This window comes from Carcharodon carcharias, chromosome 22, assembly GCF_017639515.1.
Source record: "Carcharodon carcharias isolate sCarCar2 chromosome 22, sCarCar2.pri, whole genome shotgun sequence".
Classification (NCBI taxonomy): Eukaryota; Metazoa; Chordata; class Chondrichthyes; order Lamniformes; family Lamnidae; genus Carcharodon; species Carcharodon carcharias.
Window position 1 is genome coordinate 9,960,574 of NC_054488.1, and position 27,778 is coordinate 9,988,351.

The following is a 27,778-nucleotide window of genomic DNA, read 5'->3' on the forward strand; positions in this document are numbered from 1 at the left end:
TCCTAGTCTCTCCTACTAATGGAAACTTCTTCCCCGCGTCCACTCTATCCAGGCCTTTCAGTATTCTGTAAGTTTCAATCAGATCCCCCCTCATCCTTCTAAACTCCATCGTGTATAGACCCAGAGTTGTCAAACGTCTCTCATATGTTAAGCCTTTCGTTCCTGGGATCATTCTCGTGAGCCTCCTCTGGACCCTCTCCAGGGCCAGCACATCCTTCCTGAGGTACAGGGCCCAAAATTGCTCACAATATTCTAAATGTGGTCTGACCAGAGCCTTATAAAGCCTCAGCAGCACATCCCTGCTTTTATTCTGAAGATGAGGAATTTCTCTCAAGGGGTTTAGTCTTTAGAATTCTCTTCCTCAGAAAGCAGTGGAGACTAGGTCTTTGAATATATTCAAGACTGAGTTAGACAGATTTTTGATCTATAAAGAAGTCAAGGGTTATGAGGGGCAGGCTGGAGAGTGGGTTGAGTTAAAGTTGCAATTGGATCAGCCATTGAATTGCAGAGCAAGTTTGAGGGGCCAATTGGCCAGCTCCCGTTTTTATTTTTTGTGACCTAGAGAGTCACAACATTATCATCTCTCTGCTGGCTGACTCGACTCAAATCGCTCAAACTCGCCCTGGAGACTCCTAGGATCAGTCTCTCAGGCTGCCTTGAAAGTATGAGTCAAAATGTCTCCCTTAAGGGACAAAGGACGAACAGTCTAAATAATGGTCAGTTCCTTGACATAAATGACGGTTGGACATCTTGCTGACTGAGTCCCCCGTTTCCTGCATGTCGATAGATGTGGCTTTAAAAAAAAAACCCAGGAGATATGTAGTAACAACAAAGGTGCATTTCTGGTGTGAACCCCACCCCTCCATGAATGCACTGTTTGTTTTCCTGAGCTCAGTAAGATGTAAGCTGCTTGCACCTATGGGAAAGTACAGTCTCCTCATGATCTGCTGGCTTCCCCTTAACCTCAGAGGTTGTGTGGTTGGAGCTGGCTGTTGCAATCCAGGAAATGTTGAAAGTAAGGTGTATGATCAAAAAGTAAGGATTGGAAATACCCTTTTAAAACTGGTGTATTTTATGGAGATAAATCAAGATGGGTAATGTTTAAAATTAAGTCAGTCTCATTACAAATGGGCGATCTGTACTCCTGTTAAATACGTTCATTGACTCCTTCACCCCATCCCCCACCCCCAATCTGTATAGTTGCTGGGATTGTAAAATTACAGATATAGGTAAATAAGATTTGTTCTAAAAAAATTAACTTTATGCAATTGGAAAAAGAATTATGAGATGTTTGCACTAACTAAAATTTAATGCCGTGCTTGCAGAACCAGCTGACCAAGTATTATTTGAAGTATCTATGTTAGAGGTTGAACAGCCAAACAACAGAAAAGTAACTTTATTTTGTCTGGTATAATGACTCTCTGCTGTAATTCAGTATAGTGCTTTTACCAATGTGAGTGACCTCATCTTCCGACACGGCACTTTACAGCTTTCCGGACTGAATATTGAGTTCAACAATTTTAGATCATGAACTCTCTCTTCCATCCCCACCCCCTTTCCGATCCCCCTTTTTTCCAATAATTTATAGAGATTTTTCTTTTCCCACCTATTTCCATTATTTTTAAATGTATTTCCATCCATTGTTTTATCTTTGCCTTTTAGCCTATTTTGATCCCTTCTCCCCCCCACCCCCACTAGGGCTATCTGTACCTTTATTATCACATCCTTAGATAATATCACCAGCTTCAACACCTCTTTGTCCTTTTGTCTATGACATCTTTTGGTTATCTCCACCTATCACTGGCCCTCTATCCAGCTCTACTTGTTCCCCCCCCCCTTAAACCAGCTTATATTTCATCTCTTTTCTATTTTTCCTTAGTTCTGTTGAAGAGTCATACGGACTCGAAACTTTAACTGTGTTCCTCTCCGCAGATGCTATCAGACCTGCTGAGTTTTTCCAGGTATTTTTGTTTTTGTTTTCGATTTCCAGCATCCACAGTTTTTTGCTTTTATCTGAGTGACTGAGGCTTCCCACAAGTGACCAGCCGGCCATAGATTCCCAAGCAGAACTTAACACAAAGACAGGTGCAGCAAATCACTGACATCCTTAAACTGTGTGAGTACTTGTGGTTGCTCTTCTAGGGTGGAGGTTTTAAACCATCAGATGTTTAAAATGACGGGGTAAGGTTTTTGCTTTGGGCTCAATTATGCTGGCTAGGTCAGGCTTTGTGTTTTGGCTCAAATTAATTTGCATAATCAGAAGTATAAAATTTTCCATGAACCCGTACAATTGAGCATTTTAAAGGTAACTTTTTTTTCCTTTCCATCAACAAGTATTCTTTGAGTTGAGTGATAATTGGGTGCAATTTTACTCATACAGTATCACCAATAATAAACACTTTAATTTCTTTCTTTATTCTTTAGTGGGATGTGGGTGTTGCTAGTAAGGCCAGCATTTGCTTATCCCTAATTGCCCTTGATATGCTTGCTAAGCTATTGCAGAGGACAAGCCAACCCCATTGCTGTTGGCTTGGAGTCATACGTAGGCCAGACCAGATAAGGACAGCAGATTTCCTCTTCTAAAGGACATTAGTGAACCAGGTGGAATTTTATGACAATTGATGATGGCTTCATGGTCATCATTACTGAGACTGCCTCCCAATTCCAGATTTTATTAATTGAATTTAAATGTCACCATCTGCCGTGGTTGGATTTGAACCTGTGTCCCCATGGCATGAGCTTGGGACTCTGGGTTCCTGATCCAATGACACTACTACATCACCACCTTCCCCCATAAGGGTATCATGGACTCAATTTTTACCTACCCCTCCAAATATCTCCTTTGGTTCAGTGTTGCTTTTTTATCAGATCAGGTTTCTGTGAAGTACCTTGGATTTTTTCACATTAATGATGCTATATAAATGCAAGTTATTTGAAAATCAGATTACCTTTTCCTCCTACATTACAACAGTAACTGCATTTCTAAAGCATTTGATTGACTATGAGGCACTTTGAGACATCCTGAGGTTGGAAAAGGTGCTATAATAAATGCACCTCTTACTTACTTTGTGCTGTATGGCCCCTTAGTTGCAGACTGACCAGTAAACCTGCATTCCAACTATTTCTGTGGCCTCTACCAAAGTTGTTTAGTTATTCTTTCATGGGATGCAGGCATTTCTGGAAAGACCAGCATTTGTTGCCTATCACTAATTGTCCTTGAACTGAGTGATTTGCTGGGCTATTTCGGAGAGCCGTTGAGTCAACTGCATTGACTGCAGACCCACAGCACATGTAGACCAGCCCAGGTAAAGATGGCAGATTTCTTTCCCTAAAGGACATTAGTGAACCGGATGGGCTTTTACAACAATCGATAGTTTCATGCTCACTATTACTGAGACTAGCTTTATATTCCACATTTATTAATTGAACCTAAACTCTACCAGCTGCCATGGTGGGAATTGAACCCATGTCCACAGGGTATTAGCTTGGGCCTACTGGATTACTAGCCTAGTGACATTACCATTATGCCACCATTTCCCTAATTTGAATGATTAAACCTAAGTGACAGAAAAGCTTCTGGTTTCAAATCATATCCATTCACTTTTTCTAAGGAAATGGCATGGCATCAATTCAAACTGACCATCCTGCACCAATAAATCTAATCTTTAAATTCCTTTAAAATTTCACCAGTGTTCATCATATGATGTGATTTAAAGGTACGGTTTGGACTTTGGGTTTGCCATCATTGTTAATGGTATCTTGACCATCTCTTGGACAGCTCCACTCCCTGAAGACATCCATTGTAATCTGTGTATAGAAATTTCTTGCGCTCATCTTCTCTCTAAGGCTCCACCATGTTCCTCACTTTCTTGTTAAAGGGGTGCACTCAGCTGATTATAAAAGAATATGAAGGAAGGTATTTGTATACAACATGCTGTTTTATGTTGCTTTTTTACAGTGCAGACTGCTGCACCCCAGCAGTATGTGACATTGCTAAGTTTGTGATATCACAAATGGGCAATGCTGTCTTCAAATGTTCCTATTCCCTGTGCCGCATGTTAGGTGAGATGCATATATAATTTTTTTTAAAAAGTTGTAGGGTGGTTTCTAAACAACAGTTCAAAAATATAAAGCATATTAGCAACAAACAATTAATATGCCAGTAACAGTGTTCTGGCGAGATTTAGTACTGAAATAATTGATCCAAATTTATTTCTATCTTTTAATAAATGTATCCTTAGTCAAGTACTTGCTGTGCACGCTAATGGTTTCTTTTTAACATTGCTGATTTCAGTACTGCTGCAGGTTCAGGGTCTTCACAGGTTTAAAAGTCCTTTTTAAAAATATGCTGGTTGCAGACTTGAATCCAGTACAAATGTAAAACAAATCCACGTTATCTCACTTGGTAGTTAACCTTGCCATTATTTGCTTCCAACAGTGACATTCAGCAACATGAATTTGCTAAAGACTTGTGTTATAGTAATATGTTCATAGCACATACAATTATTTACATGTAGAGGCTCCAAGTAACAATAGTGGTTATGCCACTAGCTGTACTGTACCTTAATTAGTTGGACCATTTGCACCATCCCTCTGATGGACTTACTTAAACTAATTTAAAATGGTATTTGGTGCTGAGCCTGTGATTGTAATTATTGGTGATCGTCAGTTTTACTTATTTATTCACAGGATGTGGGCTTCACTGGCTAGGCCAGTATTTATTACCCATCCCTAATTGCCCTTGAGAAGGTGGTGGTGAGCTGTCTTCTTGAATTGCTACAGCCCATGTGGTGTAGGTACACCCAGAGTGCTGTTAGGGAGGGAGTTCCAAGATTTGGCTGGTTTTACTCCCTGTTCTCGCACCAGTATCACATAGATGAAAGTATAATGGTCTCTGTGGCACCTCAGCAGCATAATTAAAGGACGTCTTCTCACGCTGCATTTAAATGAAGTGCTAAAATATGTTTGCTGATTTGGGACAGTCATTTGTGGAATTGCAGTATTGCACTAGGGTATTTTAATCTTATGTATGTAAAGTAGTTGATCCATCACAGATTCTTGTAGATCATTTATCATTCAGCTATCTGCTTAAACTCCTGTAATTGTCATCTATGCCATATGTCTCTGAATGTGGTTATTCCATTGCAATTATCTGATCACTCATTTGCAAATGTTTAACTAATTTTGAACATTATACAACAAATTACCAATTTGTCATTTCAAAATCAAACTGCACTTAATTGCAACTGACTATTGTCATTTATAAATGGGCTTTAAGCTGAATATGAGGGTCAAGAAAGTGGGAAGGAAAGGTAGAAGTGAAGAGGCAACGTGATGGAAATGTAGATTTTATTAAAATGCATATAACAATTGAACACTCAAAGAAAATGAATCAATCTTAAACTTTTACAATTGGTAAGTTCCAAAGCCAAGACTGTGTCTTGGGGGGATATTGATGCATGCAATTTACTGCAAAAAAAGTTGATATGAAATCCATTGTTGTCTTTGAGTGAGCACCATTTTACCAACTTGAATAGAATGCAGTCAAAGGAAACCCAAGTTTGAGGAAATTAAAGTTCTAATCACATAAGCAGCCCTGTAAAAGGAATGCGAGCGTGCAAAGACAGTAGGGGACCCATCTAAAAGAATCTTTGAATTGCTATTCCAGTGTGCAACTGTATTCAGTATCTGGGGAGGCTTTCGCCCCCCCCCCCCTAAGTCGGCCACTTGCATTAGTTGGTCAGAGGTGACAGATTGCTAACTTGAGTATCGCAGCCAGAGAAACAGATTAACTGATCTGCAAGAATCTTCCATGATTGGAAAATACCAAGTAATTTTGGCCAGTCACTCCTTGTAAAGGCTCTGGCGCGCAGTAACTTAAAACAATCTCAGAACTTAATTACAACAATGCAGTTGTCAAAAAATAAGCTTTTACTCTGGGTTATTCAGTATATTTTTTTCAAAATATTGATGTTCTTGTATTTAAAAAAAAAATCGGAATAACTCTGTGAATTTTTCCAAAACATTTCTTTTGGTCTATCGGAATTGTAAGATATATTTGTCCATGGAGGAATGAAAAGTACAATGGTCAGTTCTGTGCCAAGTCCAGTCTTCTGCTATGCTCTCTGTTGCATATTTTCTTTCCTAAGCATTGTGTGAATTTGCCATGGTAAATCCATGTTTTCACATCTCTTCATAGCCTTGTACCTCTCTATCTCTGGAACTCTGCACCCCCCCCCCCCCCCCCCCCCCCCCCCCCCCAACTCTCCCAAATCTCTGTGCGCTCCTCCAATTCTATGCTCTTGCACATCTACAATTTTCACTGCGCCCCTATAGGCAGTTGTGCCTCTGGCTGCTTGGGCCAGGAGCTCTGAAATTCCTTCCCTAAACATCGCCATCTTCCTCTTTGAAGATGCTCCTTGAAGCCTACCTATGATTTAAATGTTTAGCTGCCTGCCCTGATATGTCATTGTTTGGCTCAATATAAAATTGATTTGTTTACCCCTTTATAAAAGGCCTTGAGAAATTTTTACTACATAAGGTGCTTGATAATTTCAAACAAATTGTATTCATACAGTAGCATGAATATAGCAAAAATATTTTCTCTCGTTGGGGAATCCAGAGCAAGGGAATGAAATTATTAAGACCAGATTAGACCACTTAAAGGTGAAATCAGGAAGCATTTTTTTCCACCCAGGGTTGTAGAAATCTGGAACTCTTGCCCAAAAACCTGTAGATGTAGCAATTCAAATTTTCTAGGTTTGAGATTGATATCTTTACCTAATTTTCTTTACCTAATTTTTTAAAAAAACTAAAAGGTTACAAATCAAATGTGGATAAAAGAGAATTTGGAAGTTTTTATCACCTGAGGGTGGTGGTCTGGAACTCACTGCTTGAAGGCATGGTGAAGGCTGAATCCTTCATTATAATTAAAACGTGGAAGCATTATAACCCATAGGACTACAGACCAAGAGCTGTAAAGTGGGATTAGACTGTGTATTATCTTCCCTGCTTGGGTATGTTGGGCCATATAGCTTCCTTCTGTAAATTTTCTGTTTTGAAGATCAGCAACAATCTGAATGGTAGAACTCATGGGACCCACTCCTGTTTCTATAGTCCCAAATGAAGGGAACCATATAACTCCTGAGCAATGGAGTCTTAAGTGATTTCCACAGGTGGTTTTCAGAAATAAGAAACATTGCATACAGCAACCTCTATTCATTAATCTCCTCATATGAAATTGGAACAGTTTAAAAATGTATAATATTTAGTGGAATTTTATTTGCTTCCCTCTCCCAATTGCATTCTGTGATGTCATACATGTTCTTGAACTATTGCATTTTGTTTGCTGTTCATCATAAACACTCTTATGTGGAGCAAACACGACAGCGTGCTCAGGCAAGTATTGAGCACAAACTGTTACAGTTCCATATGGAGCTCATGTGAGGTTATTTGGGTTTTTTTTGTTTCAACTGTTGGTTTGCTTGGATTATTTCAGTAAATAGAGGAAGTATTTTGTGATTACTAGCCATATAAGTTCAATTAAAATCCTTAGCATAAATAAACTAGTCAGCGAAATGGTCGTGCTTGACAGATGCTGCCTGGGAAAAATGATGAACTAAGCAAGCAATGTAACTTTTTGGAAATTGTTGGTTTATTAAGAGATGATGATACAGGCACTTGTAATGGGAGAGTCCTTTCAAAGTTAAGCTTTCCTTCAAACCTTAGCAAGTAATTTGTATATAAAATTTAAAACCCCAACCTTTGTAGAAGATCTTGCTGTTTCTTGTGCAGAGCCCTTGATTTTACTCATCTGAATTAGCAGGGGGAGGACTTGGGCAAACTCAGCTGCAGGCACCCATCTATACAGTGCTACTTGGCATCTGTGAGAGTTGATAAACATTAGTTAATGGCAGTCACATTACCAGCTTGGAAACCTTGTTGTGGGGACCTAAAGCAGCCGGATACCAACTTGTTCACTAGAGCTGTAAGGAATGGCAATTTAACTCATTAAGATATAACTAAGAATTTCTTAAAATCTGCAGTTAAATTGATATTAAATTATTTTGATGGAGTGTTGTGTGCTGGTTTTCAGAGTGGCATAGTTTAATTTCATGAGTTGTTTTAATGTATGTGAGACACTGACTTTTAGTATTGCAGTAAACAGACAACACTGAGTGCAGGCCTTGATCTACTAATATACTTGGTCATTCTTGGGGTTTGGGTCTTGTTGCCAAGGCCAGCATGCAACCTTGTGCATGGTGGTTGTAGACTGCCTTTTGTAGTTGTTCCTACAATGCTGTTAGGTAGGTAGGAGTTTCAGGATTTTGACCCACTGTGAAACAAATCTGTCAAGCGGTCAGTGCATTATGTATAGGTAGGAAATGAACATGTCAGCCAGGTATTGATATATTTGTACTATAGATTGGGAGTCAGTGTTCCAAGCATGCTTAAGTCTTGTTAATTTTGCTGAAGTGCAGTGACTGTGGTGTTTTGTTCCCCAATGGCTTGGTATGTACTAAACCATTAAGAGGATCGGGGTAGGCCATTCAGCTCCTGTTTGGCACGCAAGTAGTCCTATGTTGTAGCTTCACCAGGTTGACACCTTGATTTTAGGCATGCCTGAGCCTCGTTCTTCTTCTGACATGCCCTCCTGCACTCTTCATTGAACCAAGGTTGATCCCCTGGCTTGATGGTAACGGTAGAGTGAGGGATGTGCCAGGCCATAAGGTTATAGATTGTGGTTAAGTACAATTCTGCTGCTGCTGATGGCACGCCGCACCTCATGGTTGCTCAATCTTGAGTTGCTAGACCTGTTCAAAATCTATCCCACTTAGCATGGTGGTAGTGCCAGACAACACGATGGAGGGTATCCTCAATGTGAAGGTGGGACTTTGTCTCCACAAGGTCTGTGCAGTGGTCACTCCTACAGACATTGTTATGGGCAGATGCATCTGTGGCAGGCAGGTTGGTGAGGATGAGGTCAAGTATGTTTTCCCTCTTGCTAGTTGCCTCACCACCTGCTGTTGACCCAGTTTAGCAGTTGTGTCCTTTAGCATTCAGCCAGCTCGTCTGTAGTGATGCTACCGAGCCACCCTTGTTGATGGACATTGAAGTCCCCCACCCGGATTACACTCTGCGCCCTTACCACCCTCAGTTCTTCTTCCAAATGGTGTACAACATGGAGAAGCACTGATTCACCAGCTGGTGGGGTGGATTGCAGTATGCGGTAATCAGCAGGAGGCTTCCTTGCCCATGTTTGACCTGATGCCACGAAACTTAAGAGGCAACTCCCTCCTGACTCTCTCCCTCAATATACCACCTCTGCTGGCTCTGTCCTGCCAGTGTGACAGGAAAAACCTAAGGATGGTAATGGTGCCTGGGACATTTTCTCTAAGGTATAGTTCTGTGAGGATGACTATGTCAAGCTGTTGCTTGAATAGTCTGTGAGACAGCTTGCCCAAATTTGGCACAAGCCCCCAGATATTAACAAGGAGGACTTTGCAGGGTTCACAGGGCTGAGTTTCTCTTGTCATTTCTGATGCCTAGGTCGATGCTGGGTGGCCTGAATCGTTCCATTCTTTATTGACTCTTTAGTGGTTTAATACAACTGAGTGGCTTGTTAGGCCATTTCAGAGGGCAGTTAAGAGCTAATCACATGGCTGTGGGTTTAGAGTCACATGTAGACCAGACAAGGTAAGGCTGACATTTATCCTTCCCTAAAGGGCATTAGTGAATCAGATTTGTTTTTATGACAATTAACAATGGTTTCATGGTCATCATTACACTTTTAATTCCAGTTATTTATTGGATTCAAATTTCACCATCTGCTGTGGTGAGATTCAAACCCAGGTCCCCAGAGCATTACCCTGGGTCCCTGGATTACTAGTCCATTGACAATACCACTATGCCACTGCATCAACTTGCTGTTGAGTCCAGAAGGCTGAATTGAAAGTTGAGGTGCTGTTCCCCTCGCTTATGTAGAGCTTTGTGGAAGCAGTGTAGGAGGTCAAGGATGGAGAGGCCTGAGTGAGAGAGGGGCAGAGAATTAAAATGACCTGCACCCAGAAGCTCTGTTAAGCTTGCAAACTAAATGAGGATGTCCCACAAATCTCTCATTAAATATGTTTGGTCTCCTCCATGTAGAGAAGACTGCACTGTGAGAAGCCAATAGTGTTAAATTGGAAGTGTAAGTAAATCACTGCTTCACCTGGAAGAATTACTAATACAGTCATCAGGGTACCAGAAAGAGGTGTGAGAGGGAAACTGAATAGAACTGGAACAAAAAGTTCCTCATTTCCCATTGAAAAGCAGGTATAGATAGGACCCTATAGGTTCAATGCAAGAACAAGTTCAATGGGGGGTGGTGGATGGGAACTGGTTGCGTCGGTCTTTCAAGGTAGAAGTGAGAGCCCTTGGGCTTTCCTGGTGGGATGCCAGTTTAAAGGGATTAGATGTCTGTAGTGAGGTTACGGTTTTGAGTTTTTCAATGGGCTAGCTACAGCTTTTGGGAATAGAATTTCAGGTTTCTGCTACTCTTTTGAGTGAAGAAATGCTTTCTGACCTCACCTGTGATCATCTAAACTCTCAATTTTAGGATTGACCTGCTTGTCTGGGCTGTCCCACTAGTGGAAGTAGTTTCTTTCTGTCAATCAACTTATTTGATCATCTTAAATATCTCCATTAGATCACTTCTTAATCTTCTATATTCAAGGGAGCAAAAGCCTCGTCGATGCAACCTGACCTATAATTTAACCTTTTTATCCTAAGCGCAGGTGGAGAGAGCCTTTGGTTCAATGGTAAGATTCTTGCCTTTGAGTTAAAGTGTGTGGTTTAAACCCTACTCTAAATTATCTGACTCTGAAATCTAGGTTGATGTCCAGTGGGGCACTCTCATTTAGTGGGCCTGGATCTCTGGTTTACTTTGTTTGAGCTGAGAGACTAATCATCCTGATGCTTGTGGCAGTTGAAGGAATGCTCCGAGTTGGAGTTATACCCAGGTCAAAGGAAAAGATGGTGGTGGTTGTTGGTCAATTGTCTCGGTTCCAGGACTTCACTGCAGAAGTTCCTCAGAGTAGTGTCCTAGGACCAAACATCTTCATCTGCTTCATTAATGACCTTCCTTCCATCATATGGTCAGAAGTGGGAATGTTCACTGATGATTGAACAATGTTCAGCGCCATTCATGACTCCTCAGATACTGAAACAGTCCATGTCCAAATGCAATATCCAGGCTTGAGCTGACAAGTGGCAAGTAACATTGCCTGGCACTTGTATGGCACTAATGACCATCTCCAACAAGAGAGAATTTAGCCATTGCCCCATGACATTCAGTGGCATTACCATCGCTCAATCCCCCACTGTCAACACCTTGGAGGTTACCATTGACCGGAAACGGGAGTAGCCATATAAATACTGTGGCTACAAGAGCAGGTCAGAGGCTAAAAATCCTGCAATGAGTGACTCTCCAAAGCATGTCCACCATTTATAAGGCACAAGTCAGGAGTGTGATGGAATATTCTCCATTTGCCTGGATGAGTGCAACTCCAACCACACTGAAGAAGCTTGACACCATCCAGGACAAAACAGTCTGCTTGATTGGCTTCCCATCCACAAACATTCATTCCCTCCACCACCGATGCACAGGGGCAGCAGTGTGTACCATCTACAAGATGCACTGCAGGAACTCACCAAGGCTTCTTAGAGAGCACCTTCTAAACCCACGACTGCTACTATCTAGAAGGACAAGGGCAGCAGATACATGGGAACACCACCCCTGGAAGTTCCCCCTCCAAGTCAATCACCATCCTGACTTGGAAATATTGCCATTCCTTCATGTAACTGGGTCAACATCCTGGAACTCCCTCTCTAACAGAACCATGGGTGTACCTACACTACATGGACTGCAGCGGTTCAAGAAGGCAGCTCATGGCCATCTTCTGAAGGGCAATTAGGGATGAGCAATAAATATTGGCTTAGCCAGCGATGCTCATCCCATGAAAGAATGGGGGGCAAAAAAGGATGCTAATAAGCCTGAGAGATAAGAATGTAAGAAAATTAAGATGGAGAGGGGAACAGAGCTCAGTATTGGTTTTGGAAGTTAACAATACAACCTCCTGACTAGCATAACCTATCTCTGATCAGCATTCTGAGACCAATTCTGATCTAAATCCTGGATCTGGAAAGAAGTGGAGGTTGCACTTTATTTAAAAAAAAACCTATTGTCCTGAATATTCCTACCTTCACTGGCAGCTTTGTGGAATGTTCTATGGTAGCTGTGCAAAGCCTAAAAACATTTCGCTAGTATTAGAATGTGCTATCCTTAAAACATTTGCAGCTTTTTACCTTCCCTTTTTAACTTTAGATTTCTTTTGTAGGTTGTCATAAATGATTACGGTCTCAGTTCAGTGATGTATGCATGGCTGTAGGTTACATTTTGGTTGTTTCAGGAGTGCTTGCTAAGTTCTTTTGAATCCAAGATGCGTCTTGACCACTTTGTTTCAATCATGAAAACATCATCTTGTTGCTTGGCTTTTAAAAATGAACAAGGCTTTTAATTAACAAGTTCCTTCGCAGAACTATGGGTTGCACGAATATTCTCAATGATTTGTTTCTTGATTGCAGGTTGTTTTGCATGTGGAATGGAAAATGGATTCCGAGTCTATAACACTGACCCACTGAAGGAGAAGGAAAAACAAGGTGAGGCGTATCGCCAGTCAGGTAATGCAGATTTGTGATTACTATTGCTTTTACAAATGTTGAGTTTAAGATTAATTTTGTCGTAAATAAGACGTTAACTTTTGATTTCTGTCTCCATGATCTAAACTATCTGTGAGAAGCTAGATTTTTAAAAAATGCTCAGTTGATAATGATGTGAAACATTTTAGCAAGAGGTGCATTTGGAAAATAATGTTCAAGCTGAGGGACAAGAGACAATCTGGTGTCTTATGTGGCTTCTCTTGGCAACAGCACTGGCAGCAGCAAGTGAAAGCATCTGTCTCAGCCAGTGCCACCTGTTTCGTTTCCTTTTTCTTGGCCAAGTTCTCAGTGCACCTGTGTAGGCCAACAGTGCAGCTTTCTTGCTAGTGACCTGTGGAGAAGTAATGACATATTACCCCATTGTTGGGTCCCCTGTTTTGAAGACATACTAAACCATGCCCTGCAAACAGTCATAAATGATGCCATGGTACGGATTTGAAGAGAAGCAAGATAGTGCTCTCTTGGCTGCCAACTTTTACCCTTCTTACTAATTGACATACAATGATACTTTTTAAGCAACATGCAAGCTTAAAAGGACAATGGTATTTAATTTTGCAATGCAGCATTTGAGTATTAACAAGTTCTTTGGATTTGATGTACAGATACATTTTGACTGCCTTCTAGTATAAGGTGGTGGTGGTGTGTTACAGTTCACTTGAATCCTGAGTTCCTGTGGCAATGCACACTTTACGTGCATAATATAGTTTGGGACTATGGCTAGTGATGGTAGAGACTCCAATGTTCTTTCCATCACATGGCTGACCAGGAAACACCCATTCTTACCTCCCGTTATTGGTATTTGTTGGAAGTGGGGAGGGGGAGAAAAAGCCTGGGGTGGGTTGAAACTTTTAGCTTAGAGGCAGGGACGTCACCCACTGCACCACATGACCTCCACTTGCTTAAGATAAATAGGTGTAAATATTATAGTTCCAAGGCCAGACATTTCTGTCCCAAGTGCAATATATCAGTGAGCAAAAGCATGATAGATATTTGGCGTAACAATGTGCTAGGAAGGTTGCATTGTAATTCTTGATTTATTTTGTTATACTCATTTGGATACTGTTTCGGTAAATCTGTCTATTGTGTGCCATTCGACATTTGAACAACTATGATTTTTTTTTTCTTTTGCAGAATTTATGGAAGGAGGAGTTGGTCATGTTGAAATGCTTTTTCGATGTAATTACTTAGCTTTGGTTGGAGGTGGTAAAAAGCCCAAGTATCCTCCCAATAAAGGTATAGCTTGGTCAGGGGAAATGTGATTGAGATTAACCCTTTTGTTGACTATGCCCTTTACCTGCTGTGCCATTTTGAAAAATATTAGGATGGTTTGTGACTTCAATTAAAATGCAACTTCATTTGGGTGTAACAGTACAGTCGTTATCCTACTGGACTAACAATTCTGAGTTATAATCAAACCATGGCAAATTGTAAAATTGATATTCTGGAACCAGAGAAAATTACCATTAAAGCTGCTAGATTTAAATTAAAACTCAACAGTTTCACTATTTGCCTCCTTCAGGGACTGTAATCCCACAATAGCTATTAATGCACTCTGAAGTATCACTGAACCAATGATTCCAGAAGATCATCTCATCCCAGGGCAAGTAGAAATGGACAATAAATGCAGCATTATCAATGGGAAATTTAAAACAAAAAACAATTTAATTTTGTAATTTTTATTTCGGTTCACAGAGGTGTTGCAGTATTGTCTGGAATTTATCTTTCAATTCACCATATACCAAGTGTTTTTTCACTGATTCATTTTGCCATATCAAGATGAATTTTCTAAGACAAGACAGCAGGCCCCTTGTTGCTCCATATGTGTAGCTTGAACACCTCTTTAAAAATTTGGCTGTAATGCACAATTCTCATATTGTTAAAATAATCTCTGACAGGCTTAATTAAAACAAAAGCAAAATGCTGCTGATGCTAGAAATCTGAAATTAAAATAAAAGCAGGAATTGCTGGAAATACTCAGCAGATCTGGCTGTGGAAAGAGAAACCAAGTTAATGTTTCAGGAACAAAAACAAAAATACCTGGAAAAACTCGGTGGGTCTTACAGCATCTGCAGAGAGGAATACAGTTAACGTTTCGAGTCCGTATGACTCTTCACCAGAACTTCTTCAGAATGTTTCAGGAAGTTACATTTAATATTTTAAGGGGACAACTAGAGGGAAGGGACAACTAGAGGGAAGGCCTGTGAGGAAGTAGAAGATGGTGTGAGTAAATAACAAAAGGATAATGGTGCAAGGGAAATGCAACAAGTAAGAAATAAGATCAGCCTAGAGTTTGATGATCAGCAATTGCATTTCTTGTAAGCTCCCGAAGAAAGGATGGATAATTATTCTGTTAAGCTTATTTTGTAGAATTGACTTGATTTCATATTGAGAAGAAATGACGAAATGCTGTGGTATTTTACAGTAATGATATGGGATGATTTAAAGAAGAAGACTGTTATTGAAATCGAATTTTCTACTGAAGTCAAAGCAGTTAAACTACGGAGAGACAGGTAACCTTTGGAAATTTAATCATCCTCCTTGAAATTTGGCTTTCTATTCTTTTCCCATATGTGTTCCAAGTCTAAAATTCAATGTTTAATTGAATATTGAAGACTGCTGAATTTCCAGTCAGCATTTTGTATTTCTTACTTAACTAGATCACAAAAGAATTACCATGAGGAAGGCTGTTCATGTTCAACTCAGTTCATGCTCTTAGACCTTGAAGTTTGCATTATGGCTTATGCATTCCCAACATTGCATTAGCATAATAGAGAGGGGTGACCTAAGTTCAGGAAACCAGGATGTGGAAACGGTTTGAGTAGAGATGAGAAATGATAAAGGCAAGAAGTCACTTGTGGAAGTCGTGTACAGGCCCCCTAATAGTAACCAAATGATAGGATTGAGCATAATGGGAGCTTGTTAGAAAGGCATGGTGATAATAAAGAGAGATTTTCATCTACATATAGAATTGAAAAGTCAGATGGGCAAAGTTAGCCTAGATGAGGAGTTCATGGAATGTTCCCAGGATAGCTTCTTAGAACAGCATGTTCTGGAACCAACCAGAGAGCAGGCAAAACTAGACCTGGTGTATTGTGCAATGAGCTGGGATGAATTAATGACCTCCATAGTGAAGGAGCCCTTAGGTAGCAGCGACCGTAATATGATTGAATTTTACTTTCAGTTTGAGGTGGAGAAGAGTAGGTCTGAGACTTTTTAAATAAGGGCAATTAAGAGGGCATGAAAGCAGAGCTGGCTTAAGTGAATTGATAATTAGGTTAAAGAATAGGTTAATAGAGATGCATTAGCAAACTTTTAAGGGGATTTTTCAGAATACACAGACCAAAATACATTCCAATGAGTAAGAAAAAGTCCAAGGGATGGACATACCATTCGTGGTTAATTGGAAAGGTTAAAGGTAGTATTGAACTTAAAAAGTATATAATTGTGCAAAGATGGGTGGAAGGCCAGAAGATTGGACAGAATTGAAGGAACAGCAAAGAACGACAAAAAGATTGAGGAGGGAAAAACTAGAGTACGAGAGAAAGCTAGCCAGAAATATAAAAACGGATAGTAAGAGTTTCTATAAATATTTTAAAAAGAAACAAATTAACAAAGTGAGCGTTGACCCTATAGAAAGTGAGTCTGGAGAATTGCTAATGGAAAACAAGGAAGTGGCAGATGAATTGAACAGATACTTTTCATCAGTCTTCACTATACAGGATACAAGTAACATCCTAGAAGCAGCTATAGATTAGGAAATGGAAGGGAGGGAGGAATTCAGGAAAATTACAATCACCAGAGAGGTGGTACTGAGTAAATTGTTGGAGCTGTGGGCTGACAACTGCCCAGGTCCTGATGGACTTCATCCTAGGGTCGTAAAATAAGTGGCTAGTGAGATAGTTGATGCATTGATTTTAATTTTCTGAAACTTTCTGGGTTCAGGGAAGGTCCCATTATATTGGAAGATAGCAAATATTACTCCATTATTCGAAAAAGGAGGGAGACAGAAAGTGGGAAACTTCAGGCCAGTTAGCCTAACCTATCATAAGAAAGATGTTAGAAGCTATTATTAAAGAAGTTATAACAGGGCACTTGGATAAGTTCAAGGTAACCAGACAGAGTGACATGTTTTTGTGAAAGGGAAATCATGTTTAACCGACTTTATTGGAGGTCTTTTGAGGAAGTAACATGTGCAGTGGATAAAGGGGAATCAGTGGATGTACTGTACATAGATTTCTAGAAGGCATTTGATAAGGTACCACATCAGAGGTTATTGCAGAAAATAAAAGCTCATGGTAAGGGGGATAATATATTGGCATGGTTAGAAGATTGGCTGGCTAATAGGAAGCAGAAAGTAGGCATAAATGGGTCTTTTTCAGGTTGGCAAGGTGTAACAAATGGCATGCCGCAGGGATCAGTGCTGGGACCTCAATTGTTTACAATTTACTTAAATGACTTGGATGAACTGATGGTTGCTAAATTTGTTGACACAAAGATAGGTAAGTTGTGAAGTGGATATAAGGAGGCTACAAAAAGACATAAGTTAAGTGAGTGGGCAAAGATATGGCAAATGGTGTATAAGGTGGGAAAATGTGAAATCGTCCATTTTGGCAGGCAGAATGAAAAAGAAGCATTGTCTAAATGGTGAGAGATTGCAGAGCTCCGAGATACAGAGGGATCTGGGTGTCTTAGTACATGAATCTCAAAAGACTAGTATGCAGGCACAGCAATTAATAAGGAAAGCGAATAGAATGTTATCATTTATTGCGAGGGGAATTGAATACAAAAGTAGGGAGGTTATGCTTCAGTTATACAGAGCACTAGTGAGACCATATCTGGAGTACTGTGTACAGTATTGGTCACTTTATTTAAGGAAGGATGTAAATGTGTTGGAAGCAGTTCAGAGAAGATTTACCAGTGAAATACCTGGATTGATCGGGTTGTCTTATGAGATAAGGTTAGACAGGCTAGGCTTATATCTGCTGGAGTTTAGAAGAGGCAATTTGATACAAATAAGATCCTGAGAGGTCTTGACGGGGTGGATGTGGAGAGGATATTTCCTCTTGTGGGAGAATCTAGAACGAGGGGTCACTTTAAAAATAAGGGGTCACCCATTTAAAACAGAGATTAGGCAAATTTTTTTCTGATCGTTGTGATTCTTTGGAACTCTCTCCCTGAAAAGGCGGTGGAAGCAGAATCTTTGAATGTTTTTAAGGCAGAGGTGTTTAGATTCTTGTGAAGCAAAGGGGTAATAGGCTATCGGGAATAGGGGAATATGGGGCTGAGGTTACTATCAGATTAACCATGATCTAACTGAATGGTAGAGAAGGCTTGACACTATTCAAATAGATAGGAATTGGATAGAATAGGAAATCTCAAAATAGGTAGGACTTTGGGTTCAAATGATATGCATCCAAAGGTGCTGAGATGGGAAGGTGTTGAGAGTGTTTGTGCATAACTTCAATAGCTCTATGCAATATGGGATAATTCCTTTTTAGATGGAGGGTAACTCATTGTTCCAGTTTTCAAAAAGTAACAGATCAGTGCCAAGGAACCACAGGACCATCAACCTGTCATCCATCATTGGGAAGATGCTTGAAGTGATCCTAAGAGATGTCCCTTATGATCACTGAGAAAAAGAAGGAGCCATAGGCATTCCTCAACATAAAAAGATGGATGTTTCTTAGCTTTTTTTTTTGGAACAAGTTACTTAATTAATCGATAAATGTAATCCGATTGACATTGTTTACCTGGACTTTCGAAAAGCCTTTAAGTACAATTGAATGTTTTTCCTGCCCTGCTATTTACTCTCTCTTTGTTACAGAATTGTAGTAGTTCTGGATTCCATGATTAAAGTCTTCACATTCACTCACAACCCTCATCAGCTACATGTATTTGAAACCTGTTACAACCCAAAAGGTGAGTTAGTGTTTATCAGAGGGTTCAGCGCAGAGCTTTCCTTGTACTGTTGACATCTTTCATTATTGTTATAAATTTCTATGGGTAACTGTAGCAGTGAAGAATTCAACTCTATTCTAGTTTGGTTTTCAGCAAGATTCAGGATATAAAAGTATTGACAAATTCTTGTGGTGAGTTTGCAGGTGACGTCAGATTGGGCGTGGTGGTCAGTGGTATTAATCACTGAAAATTCCAAGGAATTGATATAGACTATCTCTGTAATAAAATTGATTCTAACAATGATCAGTGTAAAGTCATGAGAGGGGGCAGAAAGTGAAAATGTGGAGTAAATATTTAATATGATTTAGGTAATAACACAGCAGAGAGAACTGAATTTATTTGTATACAATTAAGTCGGTTTAGTGTTTGCAGACAGTTAAAGCAAATAAAATGGCATCTATTTTGAACTGATTTGTGATTTTGAAGTTGTTTACAGCCTTGATGAGACTGCATCTGGAACACCTTATTCAGCTTTTTTCCCTTCCTTTTTTACTATAATGGAATTCTTAGAAGAATTTAGAAGAGAGTTGGACACTAATTCTTAAAAATTGAAGGGCTGATTTAAAAAGGATTAGTGAACGTGGGATATACTCTCGAAGTGAGTGAAGGACAACTTGATGGAGGCTTTATTACAATTTCCAGGATTAGCACAGGATTCAAGGATGAGGGCATGCAAAAGAAAATAAACTTCTCAATATTTTTATACTGTCCAAATTGCTGTTGATAAATAAGACTCCTTTTTGAAAACTGCAATAAGAAACCTGATGGGAGTTTTGGAAGCATTGGCTTGATTGCTGCTCAAAACATTACTATGTGAGCTGCTAATCCCAGCTTTGTTGCCTGAGGGGACCGGAGAAGGGCTTGTCCAAAAGACTAAAAATTGGAGCTAGACTGTTGCTTTCTACCTCATAAAAAGGGTATTGACAGAGGACTGGGCATAGATTATCTGCTCATCTTCTAAGAGTAATGATGCAAGGAAGCCTAAATGGAGAGAGGAACTAAAAAGAAAAATACTGAAAAACGTTTTTTTTCAGCAAGTATTTTCAGGCTGATTAAGTGGCCTTTCTATTTTTATGCAAATTGTTTGCTACGTGTTGTCTTTTGCCACTTTGATAGTTTCTGACATCAGTGAAAACATTTCACCAACTGCTAGAAGTCATCTTTTGTAGTAAATTAGTTAAAAAAGACAACATTTGCATTCTTAACTGTATAGTGAACTGTGATCTTGATGTGTTTAGGTGAGCTAATAAATCACTGTGTAACTTATTTTAATCACTTGTCAAACATTGTATAAAGAGAATACATACCAAGCTAGAGAAAGCAACTTATTTTGTATATCATCCATGTGTAAAATATATTGTAAGAAGGCAAGCAGCAGCACGCACAAATAGACCACAGATGTTCTGTGGTCAGTGTTTTTTTTAAATTTATATACACAGTGGTGAAACACAAACCTCGTGATAGGCTTAAATTATCCAAATCCAGCCACAATGTTGGTTTGTGAAGTATGATAGCTTCCACCTAGTAGAATATTAGATTTGCTATGTCTTAATTCACAGTCTTTCAACAATGCAGATTTCAGCAATTTGGCTTTTTAACCATCTTTAAAATTCACTGCAAAGGGAATGATTCCATAAAATTAGTTCAGAGTTCTTAATATGTTTGCACTAATTAAAATGCTGTGCTCCATAATGTATGTTAATTAACTCTTGGCAATACATTTGATGATTAAAATTGTGAAAAGTGTAAAAGTAGAACATTTACAAGGATGCTATGAGTCAATGATTGGCTGTAGTACTCCATGCATGGCCCATTTTTCTATTTTAGTATTTACACTGAGAGCCCATAGTGGAACAGGTGCCTCCTGATTACTGTTGCCGTAAAGCTGTCCACCAATTACAGTACGTGAACCTGTTATTATAAAATGCTTTTTTACTCACCCCAGCATTTTTCCTAGTTCCATGAAGTTGCTCTGATTTTTCTTTCTCACCCCTGCGCACCTCCCCTTTGTTTTACCGAGTGGGCTTTGGGTAGCTGATATTATTTCAAGGTACACACCAATCTTTGCCTGTTTGTCCTGCTGATCAGTACCAGCAGCGTGATAACGTATAAACCATGAGCATGCAAATTGTATTCTCCGAGTGTTCCAGTGACTCCACTCTCGTGCCTTTTGATTAGAAAGCAATGATACCTGTCTGAACTCCCTATCTCTGTCTGTAAATCTGTACGTGCAAACAGTTGCTTTCATTTTGCCTTCAATAGCTGAGGTCCTGAGCTAAATGTATTTGCAAATTGTTCATCAACTTCAGATGTATTTTTTTAAAAGCTTCATCCATAGCTACCAAAACTTGATAAAATTTTAGTTTTTTTTTTAGGGTAGAACTACAAAAAAATGTGTATTTATAAATTTAATTGCTAAATTGTTACCTCTTTGCCATACTTTGGTTTTGAACTTTGTTTCTTTTTGTAGCTAGGCTCCCAAAACAATAAAGAAGCCCACCAATAATTGAGAACAAAACAGCAATAGTTTTCTCTCTCCTTCAATTTATGATTACAGGAAGAGAAATTATTTTCAAAAACTATTTGAACTTAGTGCAATATAAAACCCATTATCTATCCCTTTAGATATTCAGCATACTTGAGAATTTGACTAGAGTTTAAATATTTAAATATTTTAAAAGGAAAGGTCATTTTCTGTGCAAACTGATGTGCCAAAAGTGCCTTGCCATTCATCTGCTTTCAACAAAGTTTAAAATGAAGATTTAATTACTTTACCTATAGCTTGCATCTTGCAACTTTTCAAATGAAGTAAATGGAGCTTGTAGAAGCATAATTCAGTAAAATTGCTGTATTGTTGCATTAATATGTGGCCCCTGAGATTAGTGGATCACTAGTGATTTAAAACCCTTTTTAACCAATTTTAGTGGAATTCTTTCAAGAGGTTACTGATATGAGGCATGAGATTGAGGGAATGAATGTTATCCATCTGTGATTCAGAAAGGTATTGCGTACTATGTATTATACGTCAGACTGATTTGCAAAGCATGTGTCTGTGGGATAGATACAAACTATTGGCCACATTAATGCTTAGCTGGAAAGCTAGATAACGACATGGCGGTATTTGGAAGGACACAAGCGCAGTAGTTACCTGTTAGCGGAACCCCATACAGGTTAGATTCAGTGTTGTTTGAAGTTTTTAGAAGAGAATGGAATAAGATTCCAAGTTTTTAAGTTGATAGGCAAACCCAAAATGGATACTGAGGTCATTGAGCCTTCATCCAAATGGACTTTGAAATAACTAGAGGCACGACTGAGTAAGTTCAATACGGATAAATGCTCTTTTCAGCACATTTTGTATCCTAATAGCTTAATGCCTATGTAATGTGTTTGGAATTCAGGCTATAAATTTATTCTATCTGAGGGAAACCAGGCTTATTTTAAAGATTTTGGCAAAAATAAATAATACACAGTAACCTTATTTAACTATTGTTTTGCCTTATCTCCTTCCAGGATTATGCGTTCTTTGTCCAAACAGCAACAATTCCCTTCTAGCATTTCCAGGAACACATACTGGCCATGTCCAAATAGTGGATCTTGCCAGCACAGAAAAGCCTCCAGTAGATATACCTGCACATGAAGGAGTTCTAAGCAGTATTGCTTTAAACCTTCAGGGGACACGTATAGCCACCGCTTCAGAAAAGGTAAGTAAAAAATGATTCATTTGGACAATAATGAACGTAATGTCTTTAAAAGTAAGCTCGTTTTGCACTAAACATCCATTGTCCTGTTTTGTAGGCAACTAAGCAAAAGGTTGTTGATCAGTAGCTTGACATTTCAATTTAATCCTCCACGTATTGGGGCTAAGGTAATGGTTCCTAAGCTTTTATCATTCAGCAGTTTAATCAAGTTCATAAACAAAATAATTATTTTACAGATTGAAAGTATTCCAAATTGACTTTTTAAACCTAGTACTTGAGATGGATTTTTCAAAATTTGGCTTGCCGTCTCTGAAATGCTGGATATTAAACCTATTGAAACACTCTGCCAGTTAAAAATGGGTCAAGCATGACTGATCTGATATAAATCAGCCCTCCCATTTTTCTGTCCCTACTACCCCCTAATGTGTGGGCAGTTGCTTGGTCTTCTACAGCACTTTCTTTCTTCTTCTTTCTCCCCATGCCGCAACCACTACCACACCACCCCAACCTCTTAGTACACCAGAAATAATGGTCTCACATTTTGAAAAAACACACAGTTACACCCCAGTATGTATCCAACCAAAGAATAACATAAATTGTATTGGTACACCAGTTTGCTGTAGCTTCCTGGGAAGGATAATGAATGACTGTGCCTAAAAAAAACAAACATTTGGGAAGCTGAATTTTTCCATCGGGAACAAAGTGAGTGATCTCATCCACAAAGGGAAAGGATAAAGCAGAAAATGTGCTGATGCTGGAAATCTGGAACAAAACAAAAAAAAATGCTGGAAATGCCCAGCAGGTCAGACTCTTGTTAGAGAACTCGTTATGGATACAGACGTTGGTGAAAAGTGGAAAATATTACCAATGAGAGTATTTCAAAAGGAGGAGGCATTGGCATCACACCCCAAAAATATAATTATCTGTACAGTGCTTAAGTGGATTACATGAGAGAGTTGTATAGCAGGTGTGATATTTGCATGAAACAGTAAGTGGCAAACAAGATAAATGAATAAAAGACATCCATCTGTGAAGTGTGAATAGCTAAAAATGAGGAAATTAAGTGGTTAGAAAGGGAAGCATGAAATAGATGGTGGATAAGTATGTTGATACCCAAGAATGCAAATTATCAACATGGTTATGTGTTAGCATCTTGTGATACTCTAGGATATGATGAAACAAATTTGCTTATCTGCACAATAATAACTCAGCAAAGAAATTAAATATCCCTTACTTGAGACTCTTTCCTCCATTATCTAAGTGTATAGTATGTCAAGATATTTCGTAGAAGAATCTGCAGTAGAGCAGCAGTTGACTGATGACCATGACTGGATTTGTCAGAAGTTGTAAAATTGATTTTATGACTGCATTTAAGACATTTTAAAAATTGTAACTTGAATATATCTAGATAAATTTTTGTTACTTTGCACAGGGAACGTTGGTCCGAGTTTTTGACACTACCACCGGACAACTCATCCAAGAATTGCGAAGGGGATCACAAGCAGCAAACATTTATTGGTATGTTTAAAACTCTGCACCTCATCTCTGCATCAGTTAACTGGCTCTAGCTGTATGGTTTTTGTCCTTTTAAGAATACAATGTGTTGCTGAGTTTCAAAGCTAGTGCCTCAGTTTGTATTTAAATAGAATTTATGCCTGTGGTCAGACTGATTAAATTGTTTCGGCAAGATTCTTTTCAATTGCATTTACTGGAAGTGACACAAAACCAGATGTATCATTGACTGAAGTATACTGACCAGGAAAGACTCAGAAGCATTCAAACATTTATTTTTGTTTTATGAACTAATTCAGAGAATAACGTTTGATTAAATTGTTTCGGCAAGATTCTTTTCAATTGCATTTACTGGAAGTGACACAAAACCAGATGTATCATTGACTGAAGTATACTGACCAGGAAAGACTCAGAAGCATTCAAACATTTATTTTTGTTTTACGAACTAATTCAAAGAATAAAGTTTAATCTGATTTATTTTTGGAACAGATTTTTAGTCCTAGATGATGTAATTTTCATGCATTTATAGTGTGCACTTCCATACATCATTCTAAACCTGGCCAGTTGAATGCACCCCCCAAGACGGTCCATTCGGATTTTAAAAGGGCAGAGCGTGGCAGTCAATTAATACTTTGGCAAAAATGCTGAAGTCCACATTTATAAACATGTTTTTGTGCATCATCCAGTCAATGTTCATGGAAATTGCACAAAGAAATGTTGCTAAATGCACATCCACTTAGATCATCATCTACACAAAGCTGACTTGTTTTTTCCTAGCCTTGAAATTTATTCTTTTATGCTGACCAATGAAAGTCTTTATCCAGTTATAGAATGTGTTTAACATTGCAATGTTAATATTCCTTTATTCAGGTGTGTTAACCTCTTCAGTACTGAGTATTGAGGCTATAGCTGCACAAGCTCAAACCATGTTAGTGGTCATCCAGCCTATTGAATTGTAGGTTGGCAAGTCCGATGTTTTTGCTTGCATAAAATCAGGACTTCCCTGACATTTTTCATTGGGTTATCCATTTAAAAAGGTGTGTGTAAGCTCTCCACAAATGTTAACTTTAAAAACAAAACTAGCCAACATATGCCATAAATTCAACTGTGGATAAAATTGATTTTGGGTTTTAAGAGACTGGAAAAAAATAAAATGAAATATCAAAGTACATAACAGATGGTAAGCCATTTTATAAGCCCGTAAGTAACAAGGAGAATTAAGAGGAAATAAATTTGCAACTATTTGAATTCTTTGAAGAAAACAGTGGTAAAGAGCATTCCAGTGGATTTGGCATACAAGGAGTTTCAGAAGGCCTTTGATAAGTTACCACATAAATTCACCACATGGTGGGTGGTATCGGGGCTAGCCTCTTGAAAAGACTGTCGACAAAACAAGGCTGCTGTTGTTTTTTAAGAAAAATGTGCATTCCCAAACCACTTTCACAAATGTTAACAGACACTGGTCATAGCAAGAGCTGTTTGAATAAGAACAGTCTCTCCTTTTGATTTAAAAATAGAAAATGCTGTAAATACTAAGGAAGTCGGGCAGCATCTGTGGAGAGAAACAGTTGTTAATTTTTACAGGTTGATGACCTTTCATCAGAACTGGGAAAAGTAAGAGGTGTAATAGGCTTTGAGCAAGAGATGTGTGGGACAGGGACACAGGAGGGTCTGTGATAGGGTGGAAGACGGGAGAGATTGAATGAGGGAAGACTTAGTCTTACAGGGCCTAAGGGGATGGTGATGGGACAAGAAAAGAAACAATATGTGCCCAGGGAAGTTGTGCTGCTGTGTGAAAGCAAAAAAAGAAAAATCAAAACATGCAAAGAAAAGAAAACAAAGTTGGAAGACAAGAGTTTATGGTCTGCAATTATTGAACTCCATGTTGAGTCCAGAAGGCTGTAAACGCACCTAATCGAAAGATCAGGTGCTCTTCCTTGAGCTTGTGTTGAGATTCACTGGAACAGACAGGCGAAGGGCAGATGTCAGTGTGAGAGCAAGGTGGAGAATTAAAATGACAGGCCACCGGAAGCGCAGGGTCATGCTTGCAAATTGAACTGAGGTGTTCCACAAAGCGGTCTGTCAGATGCAATGTAATTGAATTTTACAAAATGCCAATACTGTATACGGAATTACAGTCCCCTTGAGATGTAGGACTGGCACCAAAATTGACCTTATCCCTCATTATAGGACAACCTGATGTAAAACGTTACCATAAAATTTCAACTAAGCCTGCTGAGGCATCCACAAACAAAACACATTCGGACCAAACTTGCTCAGATGGAGGAGAAAAAGACCTTCTCGAACAACTCATTGATTAGTACCGCCTTTACCTAAAACGCCATCCAAATCAACCTGGCAAGATAGACAGCAAGTCCTGCTCACTTGTTGACACAAACCTAAAAACAATGCCTTATCCACGACCAGAAGGAGAAGTTGGATCTCCTGAAAACTCTCAAACCAGGAGAACAAGGTGTCCTAATAAAAATGGAATCTAGAATCAATTCACCATTCTTTGGCGTTGCAAAACCAGATGGGAGGTGGAGATTAATGGTTGATTATACAGCCTTAAGGAAGGTGATGGCCCCCGTGTAAAGCACAACAAATTCCACAGCCCTCCACTCTGAAACCAAGAGGGGAAAATATACATCTTTGTATTGATCTCGTTAATGGCTTTAAGTCACATCTAATCGCAGAGACTGGCCAACAACAGCTATGACTGGACCCGATGGGTATCAGTTCTGCTGGACCAGGTTGCCCAAGGGATTTCAAAACAGCCCTGTTCTCTTTCCTGCTCACATCATTGATCTTTTAAAAAAACCTGCTCAACGTCAACCCTTGTGTGGAAGATATGTATCTTCCACACAACAACCTCCAAGAGCACTTGAAAGCCACTGATAGTGGCAAGTCTGGATAAAAACACTGCTACACCTAATCAACGTCAAAAAGAGTCAACTAGTTAGGGAAGAGAGATTTTCTGGGCCAATGAGTAACTGGAAACAGTAGAGGATTAACTCTTTCTTGCAAAGAAAAATTGGCCACTATCCAATACCTTATATGCCGACCTTCACTGAGCTCTCAGCACCCCCGCTCCCCCATATGCTACAGTGGGCGAAACAGCAAAAGGGAGCATTTGTATTTTCACCGCTGTTACTCAAAACTGCAACAGTTATGCAGAGTGGGTACAGAAACTACAGACTTGGAACATTGATTTGCAAGTTTCCCCCTCATTATTCACATCAGGACATCACCTAAAGCAGCAGCTGTTTTTTTTACAATGAAAAGAGCATTGTGCCTGTTCGGTTCCATTCTTATAACGACTTCAATGTTGATAGAAGGCACTTTTTTTTAAAAAAAGGGTCATGACTGGTAGTCCAATGCCTCTAACACAATCCTTGAAGGGGGATGCACCATTATCCTCTATACTAAAGTACCTGACTTGAGATCAGTACTGAGAATAGCCTCTGAAAATGGATCCAAACCCAATGTGATAAATGGGCATTATTCTTTAATTATCCCACACTCATTTTAAATTCCTATCCTTGGAAATGGACTTCGATATTTCCCCATTAAGGGGATGATATGGAAGAAGGAATCAAACACATGCCTATGGCCACTTATAGATACCGTCAATTTATGTACTGTGATGGTTCATCAATGATGGCTTTAAAAAAAAAAAGGACATCTTAATAATCCTCAGCTGGGATGGGGATGGTAGTTAGGACTTTTCAAGATTCTTGTTCTCTTTATTCAGAAGAGTTAACCTTGGCCCTGGTATGTTGAAACAGCAGCAGTACTTAATGCTTTAGAAAAGGATGACCCTGTACCCACACTAACTGTACAGATAGTGA

At 39.2% G+C, this 27,778-nt stretch overlaps 1 protein-coding gene across 4 annotated transcripts in view; it reads left to right on the forward strand.

The window, feature by feature from the left end:
* wdr45b (WD repeat domain 45B) overlaps positions 1 to 27,778 on the forward strand; it is a 42,047-nt gene that overhangs the window by 2,114 nt on the left and 12,155 nt on the right. For 2 of the 4 annotated variants that reach the window (XM_041217205.1, XM_041217206.1), the window contains exons 2-7: positions 12,625 to 12,720; positions 13,891 to 13,992; positions 15,182 to 15,269; positions 18,584 to 18,678; positions 22,228 to 22,418; positions 23,848 to 23,933. In XM_041217205.1, the coding sequence (XP_041073139.1) occupies positions 12,625 to 12,720; positions 13,891 to 13,992; positions 15,182 to 15,269; positions 18,584 to 18,678; positions 22,228 to 22,418; positions 23,848 to 23,933 (658 nt within the window). The remainder of the gene's footprint in view (positions 1 to 12,624; positions 12,721 to 13,890; positions 13,993 to 15,181; positions 15,270 to 18,583; positions 18,679 to 22,227; positions 22,419 to 23,847; positions 23,934 to 27,778) is intronic. The other 2 variants (XM_041217208.1, XM_041217209.1) reach the window with 1 other exon arrangement.